Raw genomic sequence first — 19241 nt, forward strand, 5'->3', positions numbered from 1 at the left:
CATCGATGTACTGTGGAGACCTCACGCCCCACGTGTTGAGCAATTCGGCGGTACGTGCACCCGGCCTCCCGCATGCCCACTATACGCCCTCGCTCAAAGTCCGTCAACTGCACATACGGTTCACGTCCACGCTGTCGCGGCATGCTACCAGTGTTAAAGACTGCGATGGAGCTTCGTATGCCACGGCAAACTGGCTGACACTGACGGCGGCGGTGCACAAATGCTGCGCAGCTAGCACCATTCGACGGCCAACACCGCGGTTCCTGGTGTGTCCGCTGTGCCGTGCGTGTGATCATTGCTTGTACAGCCCTCTCGCAGTGTCCGGAGCAAGTATGGTGGGTCTGACACACCGGTGTCAATGTGTTCTTTTTTCCATTTCCAGGAGTGTATATTGACTGACTACACACCGGTGTCAATGTGTTCTTTTTTCCATTTCCAGGAGTGTATATTGACTGACTACAAAAACTGCTTTTATTCGATAGACATTTCGGCCGTATATTGCCACACTTTTGACTCACTCAGAAACACGATTTCTTCACCAGAAATCGTAGAGTCATGAATCTCTAGGCTACATGCGCTATCTTTACACCTGTAGTCGCTGACCCAATGTAAACAGACTCAGTTTAACAAGTTGCGTTAAATGTTAAGATATGTGTTTCTTACGTGACTATAGAATTAGTACATCTCTCTTTTCATGTAGTGTCTAGCCGCTGGGAAGGTAAGGAACGATTCTGAAAGGGTGCGCACAAGTCTTAATGCGCCCATCGCAGAATGTCTCTTTTTTCTGTGAGATTTTTATTGTAATATTTGCATGTCTATTAATGGAATTATATCATTTTAATTGAGTTATTATGGAAATTATCTCTATATTTTGTCAGCTTGAATTTTAAGAGAATAAAAGTTAACCTGAGGAAACAGAAGAGGTTGTGGAAGAATGTTTTAAACAGAAAAAGTGGTTTTTGGATGAGTTTAACTACATTTTAGGTGAGAGAAGAATTTGTTTTTTTGCTATTGATGACAAACATTAAAAAGTTCTCGTAGTCGTTGGCCCTGTTTTGCGTATCCTGTTACCTCTTCCTTCTCATGCTACAGTAAACGAAACCAGTAAACCTATATAAAAAATCGAAATTATTATCGTTAGTCAATGAAGTATTTTGATACTCAATAGATAGCATAGAACCTGGAAGGGAACCTTTATTGCCTCAGTTGCTACATTACGTTCGACGAACTTGGAGGACGTAAAACATTATCAGTTGAGAGCGAAGCAATAAACAATGTTTTGGCCATACACCGAGCTAGCGTCGGCTCACTCGGAAGATGTCGGACATATTTTTGGCAACAGAAAGTCTGTATCCTCGTCCGCATGTGGAGAGGCAGTCGATCCACAAGGAAACTGCCGAGAGGGTTATTGGTATAGGAACTATTTATTTGTTGAAGCGTACCTGCGGGAGAGCTGGCTCGCTACAACGTTCGCCGGAATGTCTACGCGACTGGACGCTCGAAATCTAATGGACTGCATACAGACAACTTTTTATGTGATATGGGACTTCAGACAATTTAGTTAATGTCCCTAGTAGTAATGATCATACAAAGTCCAAATGGGCCGAGAGGGAGGACGTCGTTTCAAATCTGTGTCTGATCATCCAGATTTCGGTTACCGTGATTTTCCTAAATCGTCCCAGACAAATGTAGGACGGTTCCTTTGAGAAGGGCACGACCCATTTTCTTCCCAATATCCGAAACCACCTGAGCGTGGACCCTGTTCCTAGTGACTTCCATATCGAAGGGACGTTAAACCACAATCTTCCTCCATTTTTCAGCATCCAAAAAATCAGGTTCAATCTATGTTCAACATTTAATTCTCATTCTTATAGAATGGACATTCTTTGCGGCCTTCTATTCTCTTTTCTCTAAATCTGTATTTGGACCAGTTTGCCCTCAGCGTGAAATAAAATGAATGCAAGTATCGATTGTTCAGATAGACTTAAATTCATATGAGGTGTGATCCCTGTTACCTCGTGAACAAGACGGAAATCTACTGGGAGCAACAGGCGAGCAAGGCGTGTGCTCCCTACCGCCGTTGGATAAGCAGCTGCAGCAGCAAGTCGTATACCCCTAGCTTACTTATTTGTTACATAGTTTAATTCTTAATTTTTTTGCGTGTTTTTGGTACTTGCATTGTTTAATTCATAAATTTCGGGCGTATTTTAGTATTTGAGAGTTGTAGCATCGCACCTTAGTACCTGTATAGTGTAAATTTGCGTAGTTGTCTGTCTTCTGATTTTGTTTTGAACGGCCAGTGTGGGTTGGTCACAGCCAGTTTGCTCCCTACCGCCGTTGGATAAGCAGCTGCAGCAGCAAGTCGTATACCCCTAGCTTACTTATTTGTTACATAGTTTAATTCTTAATTCCTTTGCGTGTTTTTGGTACTTGCATTGTTTAATTCATAAATTTCGGGCGTATTTTAGTATTTGAGAGTTGTAGCATCGCGCTTTAGTGTTTACTTCGCAGATTCCTACTTCAATTGCGTGTGAGTTTCGTATAGGAGGTGTAATTTCGAGTTTTAGTTACTGTAATCGTAAATTCAAGCAGATCGTAGCGCAGTCGTTAGGCATTTGTACAGGTTAGTTAATACATTCTTTGCGTGTTTCGCTTGCGTTATCTAGGCACAGACTCGTGTTTCAGGAACTGTTGTTCAACATCGATTAGAATGAAGAGGGACTGCGATTGCTGTGTTCGGATAAGGGCTGACTTGGCATCCCTTCGCTCACAGCAGCAAGCGGCGCTGACTTCGGTCGCGCAGCTGGAGGCTGTTGCCAATGGCCACCACTGTGGGGAGCCGGACTTGGGTAAAACGGGGATGTCAACCTCGTCCCGTCTGTCCCCAGACCGGTCTGCCGCTGTGGTTGCCCCGGTTGCTGCCCAAAGTGGGGCTGAGCCCTCGCCTGTGGTTGGTTGGGAGGTCGTTCCAAGGAGAGGCAGGCAGCGAAAGACGTCCCCGGAGGCTGATCAGAAAGCCTCCCCGGTGCGTCTGACAAACAGGTTTCAGGCACTGTCTCTGGCTGAGCCAGATGCAACTGCCTGCCCTGTTTCAGAGGATCATTCTCGGCCTTCAAGGTCCGGGCAATCGCAGAGGGTGGGCTTATTGGTAGTTGGGAGCTCCAATGTGAAGCGCGTAATGGGGCCCCTTAGGGATACGGCGGCTAAGGAGGGGAAGAAATCCAGTGTGCACTCTGTGTGCATTCCAGGAGGAGTCATTCCTGATGTGGAAAGGGTCCTTCCAGATGCCATGAAGAGCACAGGGTGCAGCAAGCTGCAGGTGGTGGCACATATCGGCACTAATGACGTGTGTCGCTTTGGATCTGAGGAAATTCTCTCTGGATTCCAGCGGCTATCTGATTTGGTGAAGGCTGCCGGTCTTGCTTACGAGATGAAGGCAGAACTCACCATCTGCAGCATCGTCGACAGAACTGATTGCGGACCTTTGGTGCAGAGCCGGGTGGAGGGTCTGAATCAGAGGCCCAGACGGTTTTGCGACCGTGTTGGCTGCAGATTCCTTGACTTGCACCAGAGGGTGGTGGGGTTTCGGGTTCCGCTGAATAGATCAGGAGTTCACTACACTCAGCTGGCGGCTACACGGGTAGCGGAGGCTGTGTGGCGTGGACTGGGTAGTTTTTTAGGTTAGAAGGCCTCGGGAAATATGGGGTGGGCTGCAATCTCAAAGTGTGCATGGTAAATACAGGACGTGCTTGGATCAAGGAACAGTCGGAATTGTAGTTGTAAATTGTTGTAGTTGTGCTGGGAAAGTCCCTGAGCTTCAAGCGCTAATAGAAAGCACAGAAGCTGAAATCGTTATAGGTACAGAAAGCTGGCTAAAGCCTGAAATAAGTTCTGCAGAAATTTTTACGAAGTCTCAGACGGGGTTCAGGAAAGATAGATTAGGCATAATTGGTGGTGGAGTGTTTGTGTCTGTCAGTAGTGGTTTATCTTGTAGTGAACTATGTTAATAATGTTAATAATTGGCTCCTTCTACCGACCCCCAGACTCCGATGATATAGTTGCGGAACAGTTCAGAGAAAATTTGAGTCTCGTAACAAATAAATACCCCACTCATACGGTTATAGTTGGTGGGGACTTCAACCTTCCCTCGATACGTTGGCAAAAATACTTGTTCATAACCGGTGGTAGGCAGAAAACATCTTCCGAGATTGTCCTAAATGCTTTCTCCGAAAATTATTTCGAGCAGTTAGTCCACGAACCCACGCGAATTGTAAATGGTTGCGAAAACATACTTGACCTCTTAGCCACAAACAATCCAGAGCTGATAGAGAGCATCATGGCTGATACAGGGATTAGTGATCACAAGGTCGTTGTAGCTAGGCTCAATACCGTTTCTTCCAAATCCACCAGAAACAAACGCAAAATAATTTTATTTAAAAAAAGCGGATAAAGTGCCACTAGAAGCCTTCCTAAGAGACAATCTCCATTCCTTCCGAACTGACTATGCAAATGTAGACGAGATGTGGCTCAAATTCAAAGATATAGTAGCAACAGCAATTGAGAGATTCATGCCTTATAAATTGGTAAGAGAGGGACACAAAAGAGGTCCAAACGCTGTTGCAGAGGCAACGGAAAAAGCATGCGAAGTTCAGAAGAACGCGAAATCTCGAAGATTGGCTAAAATTTACAGACGCGCGAAATTTGGCACGGACTTCAATGCGAGATGCCTTTAATAGGTTCCACAACGAAACATTGTCTCGAAATTTGGTAGAAAATCCGAAGAAATTCTGGTCGTATGTAAAGTACACAAGCGGCAAGATGCAGTCAATACCTTCGCTGCGCAGTGCCGATGGTACTGTTACAGACGGCTGTGCCGCTGAAGCGGAGTTAGTGAACGCAGTTTTCCGAAATTCCTTCACCAAGGAAGACGAATGGAATATTCCAGAATTTGAAACACGAACAGCTGCTAGCATGAGTTTCTTAGAAGTAGATACCTTAGGGGTTGCGAAGCAACTCAAATTGCTTGATACGGGCAAGTCTTCAGGTCCAGATTGTATACCGATTAGGTTCCTTTCAGATTACGCTCACCGATAGATCTGTACCTACAGATTGGAAAATTGCGCATGTCGCACCAGTGTTTAAGAAGGGTAGGAGGAGTAATCCATCTAACTACAGACCTATATCATTGACGTCGGTTTGCAGTAGGGTTTTGGAGCATATACTGTATTCAAACATTATGAATCACCTCGAAGGAAACAATCTATTGATACGTAATCAGCATGGTTTCAGAAAACATCGCTCTTGTGCAACGCAGCTAGCTCTTTATTCGCATGAAGTAATGGCCGCTATCAACAGGGGATCTCAAGTTGATTCCGTATTTCTAGATTTCCGGAAAGCTTTTGACACGGTTCGTCACAAGCGACTTCTAATCAAGCTGCGGGCCTATGGGGTATCGTCTCAGTTGTGCGACTGGATTCGTGATTTCCTGTCGGGAAGGTCGCAGTTCGTAGTAATAGACGGCAAATCATTGAGTAAAACTGAAGTGATATCAGGTGTTCCCCATGGAAGCGTCCTGGGACCTCTGCTGTTCCTGATCTATATAAATGACATGGGTGACAATCTGAGCAGTTCTCTTAGGTTGTTCGCAGATGATGCTGTAATTTAGTAAGGTCATCCCAAGACCAGTATCAGTTGCAAACAGATTTAGAAAAGATTGCTGTATGGTGTGGCAGGTGGCAGTTGACGCTAAATAACGAAAAGTGTGAGGTGATCCACATGAGTTCCAAAAGAAATCCGTTGGAATTCGATTACTCGATAAATAGTACAATTCTCAAGGCTGTCAATTCAACTAAGTACCTGGGTGTTAAAATTACGAACAACTTCAGTCGGAAAGACCACATAGATAATATTGTGGGGAAGGTGAGCCAAAGGTTGCGTTTCATTGGCAGGACACTTAGAAGATGCAACAAGTCCACTAAAGAGACAGCTTACACTATACTCGTTCGTCCTCTTTTAGAATATTGCTGCGCTGTGTGGGATCCTTATCAGGTGGGATTGACGGAGGACATCGAAAGGGTGCAAAAAATGGCAGCTCGTTTTGTATTATCACGTAATAGGGGAGAGAGTGTGGCAGATATGATACGCGAATTGGGATGGAAGTCATTACAGCAAAGACGTTTTTCGTCGCGGCGAGATCTTTTTACGAAATTTCAGTCACCAACTTTCTCTTCCGAATGCAAAAATATTTTGTTGAGCCCAACATACATAGGTAGGAATGATCATCAAAATAAAATACGAGAAATCAGAGCTCGAACAGAAAGGTTTAGATGTTCGTTTTTCCTGCGCGCTGTTAGGGAGTGGAATGGTTGGGAGATAGTATGATTGTGGTTCGACGAAAACTCTGCCAAGCACTTAAATGTGAATTGCAGAGTAGTCATGTAGATGTAGATGTAGATAAAAACACAGACAAAATTATAATAGTTACGAGCAAGTAGAAACAGCATATTTTGTGTCTCATGAGGTAGCTGATATCGAATATAGTACAACTACTCGAATCGAAATGATATTGTTCTGTGATTCCAATCTAGAACATATTCTAAAATAGCGTAATACAAGTAGAATCAATGAATTTGATCAAATTCAACGCTAGACGTTGATACCACCAGTCGTTGCTTTGTCTGATCAGAACAGTCGTTTAACCAACCTCAATAATCTTAAATAATTTACTGGTAGACTCCCGATCATCCTGTACATCAAAATAAAAAGTTTACTTTGTAGGGAGCACATACCAGCTTTTGACATTAATCTCAATTTTTGATAATAATATCAGCTGATGTGATACTGCCGAGGTGTGTATTTCTTAATGTACACAAGCCCTTTGTATCCGACAGCGTTACTGGTTGGAAAACACATGAATCAACAGAAAAGTTAAATCAGTAGAAATAATCAGTTCCTCACGTTCCACAGCGTACACTGTCTATAATTTAGAGGTAATGTGTGACAGTGGAGAGACCGCAACGAATACTCTGTAAAACTGTAGGTGAAAGAATCCAAAGCACTCACTTATGTTTTCCACTTTGTTCCCGTTCTGCTGCACCTTGTCCCCATCAAGGAACCCTTTGTTTTTGAGCTGTATCAGAAGCTGCATGTAATCCTTCCTCATGACGCCATTCTCCTCTCTGTAGGCCACAGTATCCGCAATCATCTTCCGAAAAAAGCTGCTGACGTCACTGAAGCCACACTTGACCCTGAAATGTTGAAGGCACCAGTAATATTCATCTTATTATTTTTATCTGTTTCCCTAAGATTTAACTGAAATTGGTGTAGTTAGTTAACACACAATTGTAGATGAGACGAATGTTATCCCGGACCTTTCGTTAGTCAACCATATTCGGCGAATAGGATCATAATATTTAACACTAATTGGACATCCTAAACCGAGTTTAACATTAATTCATGGTGTGGGTAATAGGAGACATGAGTATACAAAAGAGAAATGTACACACATTTAATGAACTAAATGCTGTGTGTAAATCGTATGCAAAGCCTGTATAGCAACCTTTCATATTATGTTAATTGTATCTTCAGAGCGCAAATGAAGAAGTGAGTGATAATTACCCAGCAGTGTACTCAGCATCTATTATATCTATAATCTACCATTGAACAGAATTACTATAGCATTTCCGATAAACGGCACCGTTTCCTAGAGACTTAAAAAAAATAAACCAAATACGAGCAAGGAAATCAGAGAGACACGTGACGTCACATGAGAAACAGAACAACGGCAGTAACCGTAGAACTGAAGGATTGTAGGCAGTGAGCGACAGTAATTGAACCATAGGCGAACACAGGATTTGATTTTTGTGGTGATTTTCAACAAATAGACATCGTTATAATGTGGATTTGCAATAAAACACATGGCACAACGCCGTGTATGTATTTCTATATAAAATTTAAATTATTGTGGGTCATTTAGCTATTAAATTATCACGTTCATCATCAAGCAGACATCAGTCAGTAAAATTCTTTTCTTGATGGTATCTACATGGACATATGTTTTTTATGCCAATAAGTGTCATTTAGAGATTATAGTGAACATCTGTGCATTCATGTCGACAATACACGTCCTTCCAACAATTGGTATAGTTTAAAACAATAACGAGGCAGATGCAGCACTGTGACCGCCATGGAAACGAATTTCCATGCTGATTAATACCGACAACACATGTTCGGTGTCCGATTCGTAGGCCCATTGATCGTCTGCTGCGGTAGAATTATGGAAGTAAGTGAAGTGGTTTACGCCGTGTGAACAGCTAAAGTCATTAGAGACGGAGTGTTACTCGGATTTTTTATATCAGAGTGGAAGGAAACGGCGTAGCCTTCTCAAAGAACCATCTCGGCATTCGCCTAGAGTGAACAGAGAAACCACGGAAACCCAAATCTGGATGGTTGGTTCTGAGGATGAATTCCTGTCTCCCCAATGCGAGACTAGTGCATCAGCTGCTACGCCGTCTCGCCATACCATGGTGGGAACGCACGAAAATTATAAACTTTCGTGAAAGCAAAGTTTGTGTTGAAATGTGGTAACTATTGTAATGAACATGAAGTTAAATGAAGCAGTGTTACATCTTAAAGGTTGGCAATGGTCGGCTACTGCAGGAAGTCCACAGACTTTTGTCGACACATTGTAGCGATGCAAGGGGTACCAGATTCGTCATAAAAGTCCGTAAATTACTCAACTGATAGTATTTTTCAGTACAGGTATTTCGCCCATTCCAAGCAAGTATCAGTTCGTGACGTCATCGTCAGACACGAGTTGACAGTAATCTCAATCAGTTTTAGCAGGCTAATAGTTTCTTTCATGGGATAAAATTTTATTGATTATGAAATACAAGTTCTTGAAGTTTATTTAGAGTAGGAAATGTTTAATTAGTAGTTGGGTGCCATAATTTATCTGTTTAATATAAAGGGTTTTGATTTTTGTATGCATGTAAAAAATGTGAATTTATGTGCGGCTTTTAGACGAGTTACCATTTAGAGTGCTAAAAGTGCGCGTGTACGGTTCGTTGGCCTGTACGGTGAATTTCATTTTGTGATTTTGGGTCAAATAGAGACAAACGCAGGTTCATTTGGACTTTACGTGAGTTAGACACATCACGTCATTACAAAAAGCCGTTTAGTCCATCAACGAAAATTGAAACCTGGGCGCTCAATTTGAAACATGGTACACGCTAGCGCGTGATTGAACTTTCCAGTAAATCGCAAATAATAACTGCATATCTGCTTCGATTTAACGCACTAAGTTTAAAATTACTTTTTGAGACAAATAATGATTTTTGATGAAAACGAACCGAAAATTTATTCAAAATATCGAGGTTCCGTTTTAATTAGGACACATATCACCTTATTGATCAGGTCGCTTAGCAACACTTTAATGCAAATCAGTTCATTCATTAGAATGATTTACGACGTAAAAAGTCCAATTGCATATACAAACGGTTACATTGAATTTGCTGATCGAATGAGAGGATAAGAGTGTTCTTTTCCAGAAATGCCAATAAACCAGCGGTTTCAACAGTTAAATTACCAACTATTGTGTAACTTCATTGCTATTGCATTTCAATGACGAACATTATTCTTATTGATAAATGAACATTAATTGGAAGTAGATTTTGAATACTCACCAACACTGCCAAGCACCAGTTCACATCACAACCAGTAATAAATGCCAATATAATTGAAAGGGCATTACTTGATTAAAACACAGCAATCAGCTTCCAATTCTAGGATAAGCTGTACCAGGTGGAATATTGAAATGTTGAGGAAGTGTAATAAGGTTTATCTGAACTATCATACATTATTATTGTGACGCTTCACAAGAGATCTCAAGAAGCTGGGATCAAGAAACATGTAAAGAAGAAACACCGGTATAACATAAGCTTACTGATGCCAATTATTGCTTACAAAAATTTTCTTTTCAGTTTCGCCCCCTTTTTGTGATTTGTACTTGTTGATAGAAGTGTGAAACAGACTGTTTTATTTGAGGTCCTGTTAACCTTGGCAAGAGTAATCGTTACCTACACGCCTTCCAAGCTACAACAAAAAACGCTAGTTTTTCACGTTTCGATGATTATCTGTTTGGGCGCCATAAAGTGTGCAATATCTGAGAACTGGCCAATTTGACGAAAACTTTTCTCTGAGAAAAGTTCTAGAGCAATGAAATACGTTTTCAAAAAGATGAAGATAGTGCCCAAAAATATAGTTTTTTAATACAACCATAATACAGCGATTTATCAGTTTTATGGAAATCACTTGGTTAACGACATCTTTTTTTGTTGTTGTTGCAATATTCTCTTTTCTTGCTTCGTGTATTTATCAGTACAATCATTCTCTGTATTTCTATGCTACGATGACGAAAACGTGTGCTTTCAGCAAGGTCCTTTACTGACCACTGTTAGATATGTCAGTGGAGAAGGCGTCAGTAATTAGTGACCTATGTTTAGTCACGTTCGTCAGTGGGCTAATATACTAGCGTGACCTATGACTTTGTAGCGAGAGTCCTACGAACGGAGTACATCTGATACAGTGAAGGAAAAATACATACAAACGTTTTTGAGAAAGTATAAGAGGAGAAAAAATGGTAAAAATGTTGTTATGGTGAACTGTACCGCTGTTTATGAGAACGAACTCTTTCACGATGGCACTTATATGTAAAACATTCTCGGTTTTCAGGATAAAACCTCAAGCTTTCGTCGATAGCCTCCATCGCCATAGTCAGGCGCAACTGACTGTCTTCGCTGCTATCTCTCTCTATGTCTCTCTCTGTCTCTGTCTGTCTGTCTGTCTGTCTGTCTCTCTCTCTCTCTCTCTCTCTCTCTCTCTCTCTCTCTCTCTCTCTCTCCCTCTCTCTCTCTCTCTCACACACACACACACACACACACCTTTTACTTTCCCCTCCTTGAGGAAGTGTATGGAGGAGTTTATTGCCTGTTGGCTTTTAGTCCACAATGTATGTTTCGTGTGTGTGTGATCATCTATGATTGTTTTGGCTGTCTGTGTATTGTGGTTGTTTTCTGGTGGTGTACTTGCCTGAGTTTGGCAAGATGTTGGGTCTTATAAGGATTAAGGATTGGTAATAGGACTTGGAGATTTTGGGATTTTTCTCTTCGACTTAGTCGTCGAAGATCGTCATAGGAAGTTTGTGCTTATCACGGGGCATGTCATACCGACCTAGGAAGTGGATCATGTTATTTACAGAAATGGAAGAGCTCTCGTAGAAAGCCCTTGCCAGATTTTGGAATCTTTCTTTAGGAGGGGGATTTCGGCTGCGTGCAGGTCGTCGCTGGGGAATCCCATGGGTAGATGCAGTGCGCTCCTGAGGGCGCGGTTCTGCAGCCTCTGGAGTCTGTCCAGGTGGTGCTTCACCGCGTATCCCCAGACAAGGCAGGTATACTCCATTACTAGCCTCCTACAGAGCAGGGAAAGGAGCTGGTTGTGTTGAGGACTGGGTATAGGATGGACATTCTGACACAGACATTTCTGTGGACCTCGTCTTTGTGGGGTTTCCACGTTAGTCTCGAGTCCACGGTTACAACGAGATACTTGGCGGATCTGCGCATCTTTTGTTATCTACTGTTCTCTCGCCGTTTGACTGGGAGTGGGTGGACGGCTGCACATCAAAGAGCACATCTTAGTTATACATCGGATAAACAAGGAAAGAAATTTGAGCGTCTTGCAGTCATCACGTGAAACAGCACGCACTGTCGCCAACCTATCGGAGAAAAACCTGGACAAAGGAGCCAACTCGTCCCTTAATAAGGGTTTGAATGTTTCTCCTACACCACGTACTATACCCGTAGTGGATCTTATCAGTGCAGTGCACAGGACGACGCCGACGAAGTGCGATTACTACGTCGCTTTCTGGCCTCAGCTAAGCCTCCGAGACGTAATATTAGTAGAGAGGAGAGGAGGAGGAGGGGCTACGTTTACTTCGGAGAGATGAAGATCTTGTCGTATTACCAGATGACAAAGGAAATTCCACCGTCGTTCTTAACACTACCGAATATCGTAGCAAAATGACATCACTGATGGAGGACAGTACTTACAAATGTCTTAAACGGGACCCAACTTTGACGTACAGCAGAAAAACTATGGAGCTACTGAAGATTCCGGTCTGCCAGATGACGTTACGAAAAATCTCAGAGTCCGAGCTCCTAGACCTCCCAGGTCAGGATAATGTTCCCTTGAGACCTATTGTCAGTGCAATTGGTTCTCCTACATACAAGCTGTCCACAAAGGTTCCTGTGGAGAACACTTCGAAACTGCTGGCGGATCTTTTTCCTCCTCAAACTGTAAAGTTGATCCGGCTTGTGATGACGACCACCTACTTCTTGTGTGGTAATACATTTTATGAAAAGACGGATAGTATGGTGGTGGGCTCTCCGTTGTCCTCATGAGTGGCTAACTTTGTTATGGAGAATTTTGAGGAATGTGCATTAAATTCGGCTCCCCTCCGTCCGTCCTTATTATATCATTATGTTGAAGATACATTTATGATCTGACCACGGCGCAGGAGCTCTCGAACAATTCATGGAACACATGAACAGTATATATCCGAACATCCGGTTCACTGTCGAAATGGATAAGGAAGGAAGGCTTCCATTCTTAGACGTTTTAGTGCGACGGCAGTCGGCCGGGCGTTTCGGCCACTCTGTGTACCGTAAGCCGACCGATACCGATTTATACCTTAATGCACAGAGTTTCCATCTCCCTGTTCAGAAGAGAGCCGTTTTGAACACGTTGGTATACAGACCAAAAACTGTTTCTGACGAGGACCACTTGAAGTCCGAAATTAACCATCTGAAGGACGTGTTCCGAAAAAATGGCTATGGCGCACTCACTTTAGAGGCAGCGTTCTCCAAGAAAAGGAAACGTGAAAATGCTGCACACACAGAGGATAAAACACCTATTGCGGTTCTTCCTTTTTGTGGCGCTATATTCAGCAAAATAGGGAGAGTTCTAAGAAAATTAAGGAGATGATGTGCCCTGTTAAGAACAGTCTTGGCGTCAGGGTCCCTGGAATTTATATTATCCCCTGTGAGTGTGGAAGCAAATACATAGGTCAGACCACTCGTACTGTTTCCGACCTCTGCCCAAGAACACCAACGGCATATTAAAAATAGAGAACTGGAGAAATCGGCAATTGCGGAGCACAGCCTCACGAACAAACATAAAATTCTATTCGATGAAACTCTGTACCAGCACCCAGCGCCAGCCGCCGAGCAGCACAACGCACAACGCCAAGGTATCGACAAGCATGATACCCACCACTAACAAAGCCTATCCTTGCACAACCTATCGCAGGCAGCAAGACAACCGCTACTGCTCTTACCACCCGACCTAACTATCGCAGAGGTTTTTTCCCTTGGCACTTTTTTCCCTCTGCCCTTAAAAGCGCTACCCTTCGTCAGATTTCGACCAATCTATCTCCAGATGAGCGCGTATTAACCAGACGTACGTAAACATCGCAGTACCCACATCCTGCGACACCTCACTTTAGTGAATACTAATCCTTATGCAGAGATGGCAGTAGACCTTTTGTGTTAGCCATCATGCCGGTGTGGGCGTGGAGGGGCTCCACCTCTGGAGTGAAGAAACTTAGTTGCTCCTGACGATTACTATGGAGGCTATCGCTGAAAGCTTAAACTTTTTCCTGAATTGACGCTGCAAGAAAACCGAGAATGTTTTACATACAAGTACCGCTGTTGTTGTTCTTAAAAGTGCAATAAATGTTATTGGAAGGATCATAATCCTAAAATGGGAAGGGTGAGAAATCAGTCCTACATTTATCGATCATTGTCTCAGAAATTTTACCTTAAAAGAAACTGTTTATTTTGTGGGGTAGACGCATCACAGGATTACATAAAAACCGAATTTTTTTATGTCGGTCGTGAAGGAGACGCTTTCAAAATCTATAACGGAAATGGTGAAAAAACGCAATAATTACCCCGACACGCTAGCAAAATTTCGTGTAAGGCGCATCGAAGACCATTTTGCTGTTGAAGGTAGATACTATTGTAATTGTAGAAAAGGTTTTTCAAATCTGATATTTAACTTGAGAGTAGCATTGTATGACGTTTATGAGGTATCTGCGTGGCACGATTTCATTGGTGGGCGTTTGGAAGCCGATTAAGATGAATTGTAATGGACTCTTCCCAAACAGAGAGACGGTACAAAACCGCCTGTTCTAAAATATGTATGAAGATTTTTTATTTTTGAAAAAATAAATCAGCACAAGAAAACCATGCTATGCTTTAGAAACACAAGCCATTCCATCTCATCTAACATGAGATATGAGGCGAGGAGCAAAGAGCAATAACAGGACAGCACCTGAATTGTTGAAACTGCTGCTGTGATTCCGGAGGACATTAGTTCACGAGCTTATGAAGTGGAGATGTATCTCGCTTCAGACATGTTCTTGGATAAAGTTGCAAATGACATCCCGAACCACTGAAATTACTTGTTAGAATGATGATTTTCCCGAAAAAGAAAAGAGACCGTTGAAAGCTGAAGTCGACAATTAACGGCGTTTCACATTGTGTTACTTCAGCTGCAAGATCGAGATTCTTGTTTCTAATACACAGGTAGGTTCTGAGAAAATGGTACGTAAAAATATTGATCAAGAGATCTATAGTGGTATCAGACAGTTTGATTTACCGACGACGCAACAAAAGCAGAATCCTCTTAAAACAATTATTTTATCCAATTTGTGTTCAAAAATGTGGACGTCCACATTGAACAAATTAATTACAAACATAACTAATACCCATGGAAACAAACGTTATATCCAGTGCTGATTTTCTGGGGGAACGCTGAGGGATGCGTACCCCTACACATTTTCGTCAACAAAGTAATTTTTTTACGATGTTGAGAACTTGGAAGAGTGCCAAAGATTTATTTCACGGACCTAAATTTTTTATTTCATTTTTTCGTCTTGGTAATTGTAATACAAACAATACCAGTGCAGTTTTTGTTGGGAAAAAGTTAAACTATGTGTTCGGTAATATTTCCTCGTATTGTTTTGTATGTCGGAGGCTTGATTGGACTCACCTGTTTCATTTAAAGTGTATTATAGGCCAACTGAAGTGTACGATACCATTTTCTTTTATTGATAAGGGGTTGATGGGAATCGCATACTTCATTTGAATTGATGTAAACTGAAGTATTCGATACCACATTCTCTTGTATGTTTGTGCGTTTCTCGATATCGCCTGCTTCACTTGCGCTGTAAATCAACTGAAGAGTCCTATACCATACTTTTTGTAGTTCGATATGTTGATGATGTCATGACTAAAAGCAGGCGGGTGGTATCCCATGCTTCAGTTATAAGTAATTTTCGCTGCATTATGTCTAATGTCGGAGTACCCTCAAACTTTTCTTTAGAAAAAAAAGCTCTGGTTCCATCCTTTATGCAATATTATTCTGTTAGTATTATTGTTTCCAAAACAAAACGTAAGGACGAAAGTAACGTGTAACGTAGCTCCAAGAAATTTGTACCATACAGAGAAAGGACTGCTAGAGGACAGTAAAGAATGTAACCGTAGGAAATACCCTCTGCGGCCAGCAGAAGTGATCTTTTTATTCAGAGACAATAATTACAAATAGGTCACTGCGGTTCATGATGGTCCCCTTAACATTACAGTTTATATGCCAACTACCTCTGCAGATGACGAAGAAATTGAAGAAATGTATGATGAAATAAAAGAAATTATTCAGATAGCGAAGAGAGACGAAAATTTAATAGTCATGAGTGACTGGAATTCGGTAGTAGGAAAAGGGAGAGAAGGAAACGTAGTACGTGGATATGGATTGGGGCTAAGAAATGAAAGAGGAAGCCGCCTGGTAGAATTTTGCACAGAGCATAACTTAATCATAGCTAAGACTTGGTTCAAGAATCATAAAAGAAGGTTGTATACATAGAAGAAGCCTGGAGATACTGACAGATTTCGGATGGATTATATAATGGTAAGACAGACATTTAGGAACTAGGTTTTAAATTGTAAGACATTTCCAGGGGCAGATGTGGACTCTAACCACAAACTATTAGTTTTGAACTGTAGATTAAAACTGAAGAAACTGCAAAAAGGTGGGAATTTAAGGAAATGGGACCTGGATAAACTGCCTAACCAGAGGTTGTACAGAGTTTCAGGGAGAGCGTAAGGGAACAAATGGCAGGAATAGGGGAAAGAAATACAGTACAAGAAGAATGGGTAGGTTTGAGGGATGAAGTAGTGAAGGCAGCAGAGGATCAAGTAGGTAAAAAGACGAGGGCTAGTAGAAATCCTTGGGTAACAGAAGAAATATTGAATTTAATTGATGAAAGGAGAAAATATAAAAATGCAGTAAATGAAGCAGGCAAAAAGGAATAAAAAAGTCTCAAAAATGAGATCGACAGGAAGGGCAAAATGGCTAAGCAGGGATGGCTAGAGGATAAATGTAAGGATGCAGAGGCTTATCTCACTAGGGGTAAGATGGATACTGCGTATAGGAAAATTAAAGAGACCTTTGGAGAAAAGAGAACCACTTGCATGAATATCAAGAGCTCAGATGGAAACCCAGTTCTAAGCAAAGAAGGAAAGCAGAAAGGTGGAAGGAGTATATAGAGGGTCTATACAAGGGCGATGTACTCGAGGACAATATTATGGAAATGGAAGAGGATGTAGATGAAGATGAAATGGGAGATACGATACTGCGTGAACATCCTCACAGTTAAACATGGGTCTGATCTGACAAGATGTTTTCGTCGGTTTTTGAAGTTGAAGGGCTCCCTGTGCAACGTTCATCTTCAACGTGTTCTCGGCCTTCCAAAAATGATTTGTGCCAGCGAAAAACCTCAGACCTTGATAAGGAATATTCCCAACGCCTGTTTGAACTTTTCAAAGGTCACACTCACAGATTCCCCACTCTTAACACGAAACATCATTGAATAACATTGTTCTAAATTTTATTGTTACATTTTTGTACCACACAATAAAAATACAACTTCACTGATGGCGCTTTCCAGTCTACACAAGTAGAACAGATCGCTCACAGTGTCGTCAGTCTCATAAGTTTTGTCACACACCTCGTACTTGTAACTTGAATCTCTCCACATCTGTTTCTGCAACGAGTAAGCGAGTGATTGCAGGTAAATCTACGCTATCTTCTGCAGTTATTTTTAGTATTGACACGTTTGAACTGTGCTTTATTCCTTCTTACTATTACTAACCTTTATCTATTTACACCACAGCACATTTCTCAGAGAGCCGTCACTTCTTCTAGTAATTTTTCCATAAAATTTTTCCTCAACTTATTTTCCAGTACGCCCTATACTTTATGCATCAGTCCTCTTCACTCTTAGTATCCTTTATGCATCTGCATTCTAAATGCGTCCACGTTCTTTTCCTCTGAACAATAGCCCACGTTTCAGTTGCATTTAGTGCAATGGTCATGGCGTAAAGTTTCCAAAACGTGTGAGAGTGATAGGTAAGTTGCATGTTAGAAAGGGCGTGAATATGTTTCTGACATGTCCCCGCCGTTTGGCTAAAGGAATCGGCGTCACGTGAGACACCCAGAAACTGAAACGTGAGCCTGTGTGCACGGTGTCGCCTCCCCGGACTGCGTCGGTCATGACGTGGGGGGGTGCACGACGCGGCGAGCGTCACCCTAGTGGGTGCCCCGTGCCACGGACCTGCTTCCTCCGCCTCTTCTCAGTTCACGTCAGTTCGGAGGCTTGCGTGTCAACGAGAATGAAATGGCGATGAAGGCAACGCAACACACAATCCCAGAGCGGAGAAAATCTTCGACCTCACTGGAATTCGACCTCGGGCCTCTCTCATAATGTTCTGCCGAGCTGGACACTCAACTATGGAGGCTGACGTTTCTCCGAAATCAGAACTGATCTTCTCCTGAGAAGGCTTCTCTTTATCCATAGTTATGTAAATAATCAGTGTTAGTACGAGGATTGCCCAGAAAGTAATGTACCGCATTTTTTTTCTCAGCCGGAAACAATGCTACGAATGCGAAACGTTATGTATGTATTATCTGAAGTCTTCTGAGAGCACCAAGTTTCCGTCACTTCCGAGACAGATAGCGTAGCTGCAGGACAGTTTCAAAATGGCTTCTGTAGGTGTTGTAAGTTACAAGCAATGTGACGTCATTGAATTTCTACTGCAGAGAAAGAAACTGTGGGGAATTTTCACAAACGCTTGTGCAAAGTCTCTGGAGCATGTGCTGTCGACACAAGTACAGTTAGTCGCTGGGCACGGAGGGTGAGGCCGTCAGAAGGCGGGTCGGCGGAGCTCCACGATTTGCAGATGTCGGGGAGACCATCCACGGCTGTGACACCTAACATGTTGCAGCGAGCTGATGTTGTCATTCGCGAGGACAGACTCATTAGATTCGACAGTGGCGCTGCGTCTGTCAGTCAGCAAAGGAAGTTTGGAGGCAATTATCCGCACTCTTGGATATTCAAAAGTGTGTGCAAGATGGGTCCCGGGGTGTCTAGCGGTGGATCACAAATCGCACAAAAATAACATTAGTCTTGATTTGTTGCAACGTTTTCAAGCTGTTGTGGAGGCTCTCTTGTGCCGGATTGTCACACGTGATGAAACCTGGGTTCACCACTTTGAACCCGAAACAAAACGACAATCGATGGAACGGCGCTAGTACCATTATCCAGAGAAGAAAAAATTCAGAGCATTTGCTTCCGCGGTAAGGTCATGATCACCATGTTCTGGGTCTGTGAAGATGTGATTCTCATTGGTGTGATACCAAGAGGCGGTACCATTAATTCAGAAGCATGTGTCAACACATTAACAAAACTCAAGGCTCGCGTTCGGCGGCTTCGGCGCCACAGCAAGCCAGGAGACGTTTTGCTGCAACACGATAACGCTCGGCCCCACACTAGTCTGAGGACTGCTGAACACATCGAAAAACAGGATTAGCCAGTGTGACCTCATTCACCCTACAGCGCTGACCTAGCCCCCTCGGACTTGCGCTTGTTTGGACCATTAAAGGATGCCATTCGTGGAACACATTTTGAGGACGATGAGGAGCTGGCTGAAGCACCGGCTGAGCCCCCAGGACAGGAACTGGTGCCGACAGGGCGCGCGCACACACACACACACACACACACACACACACACACACACACACACCTCTTGTTTCGCGCTGGAGGAAGGCGATGCAACGGGGTGGAGATT

General features: G+C 42.7%; 1 protein-coding gene across 1 annotated transcript in view; it reads right to left on the reverse strand.

Annotated features, from left to right (window-relative positions):
* Positions 1-19241, reverse strand: part of LOC126273151 (cytochrome P450 6k1-like) — a 159497-nt gene that overhangs the window by 41828 nt on the left and 98428 nt on the right. The window contains exon 5 of the mRNA XM_049976604.1: positions 7063-7247. Within this exon, the coding sequence (XP_049832561.1) occupies positions 7063-7247 (185 nt within the window). The remainder of the gene's footprint in view (positions 1-7062; positions 7248-19241) is intronic.

The sequence above is a fragment of the Schistocerca gregaria genome, chromosome 5, assembly GCF_023897955.1.
Source record: "Schistocerca gregaria isolate iqSchGreg1 chromosome 5, iqSchGreg1.2, whole genome shotgun sequence".
Classification (NCBI taxonomy): Eukaryota; Metazoa; Arthropoda; class Insecta; order Orthoptera; family Acrididae; genus Schistocerca; species Schistocerca gregaria.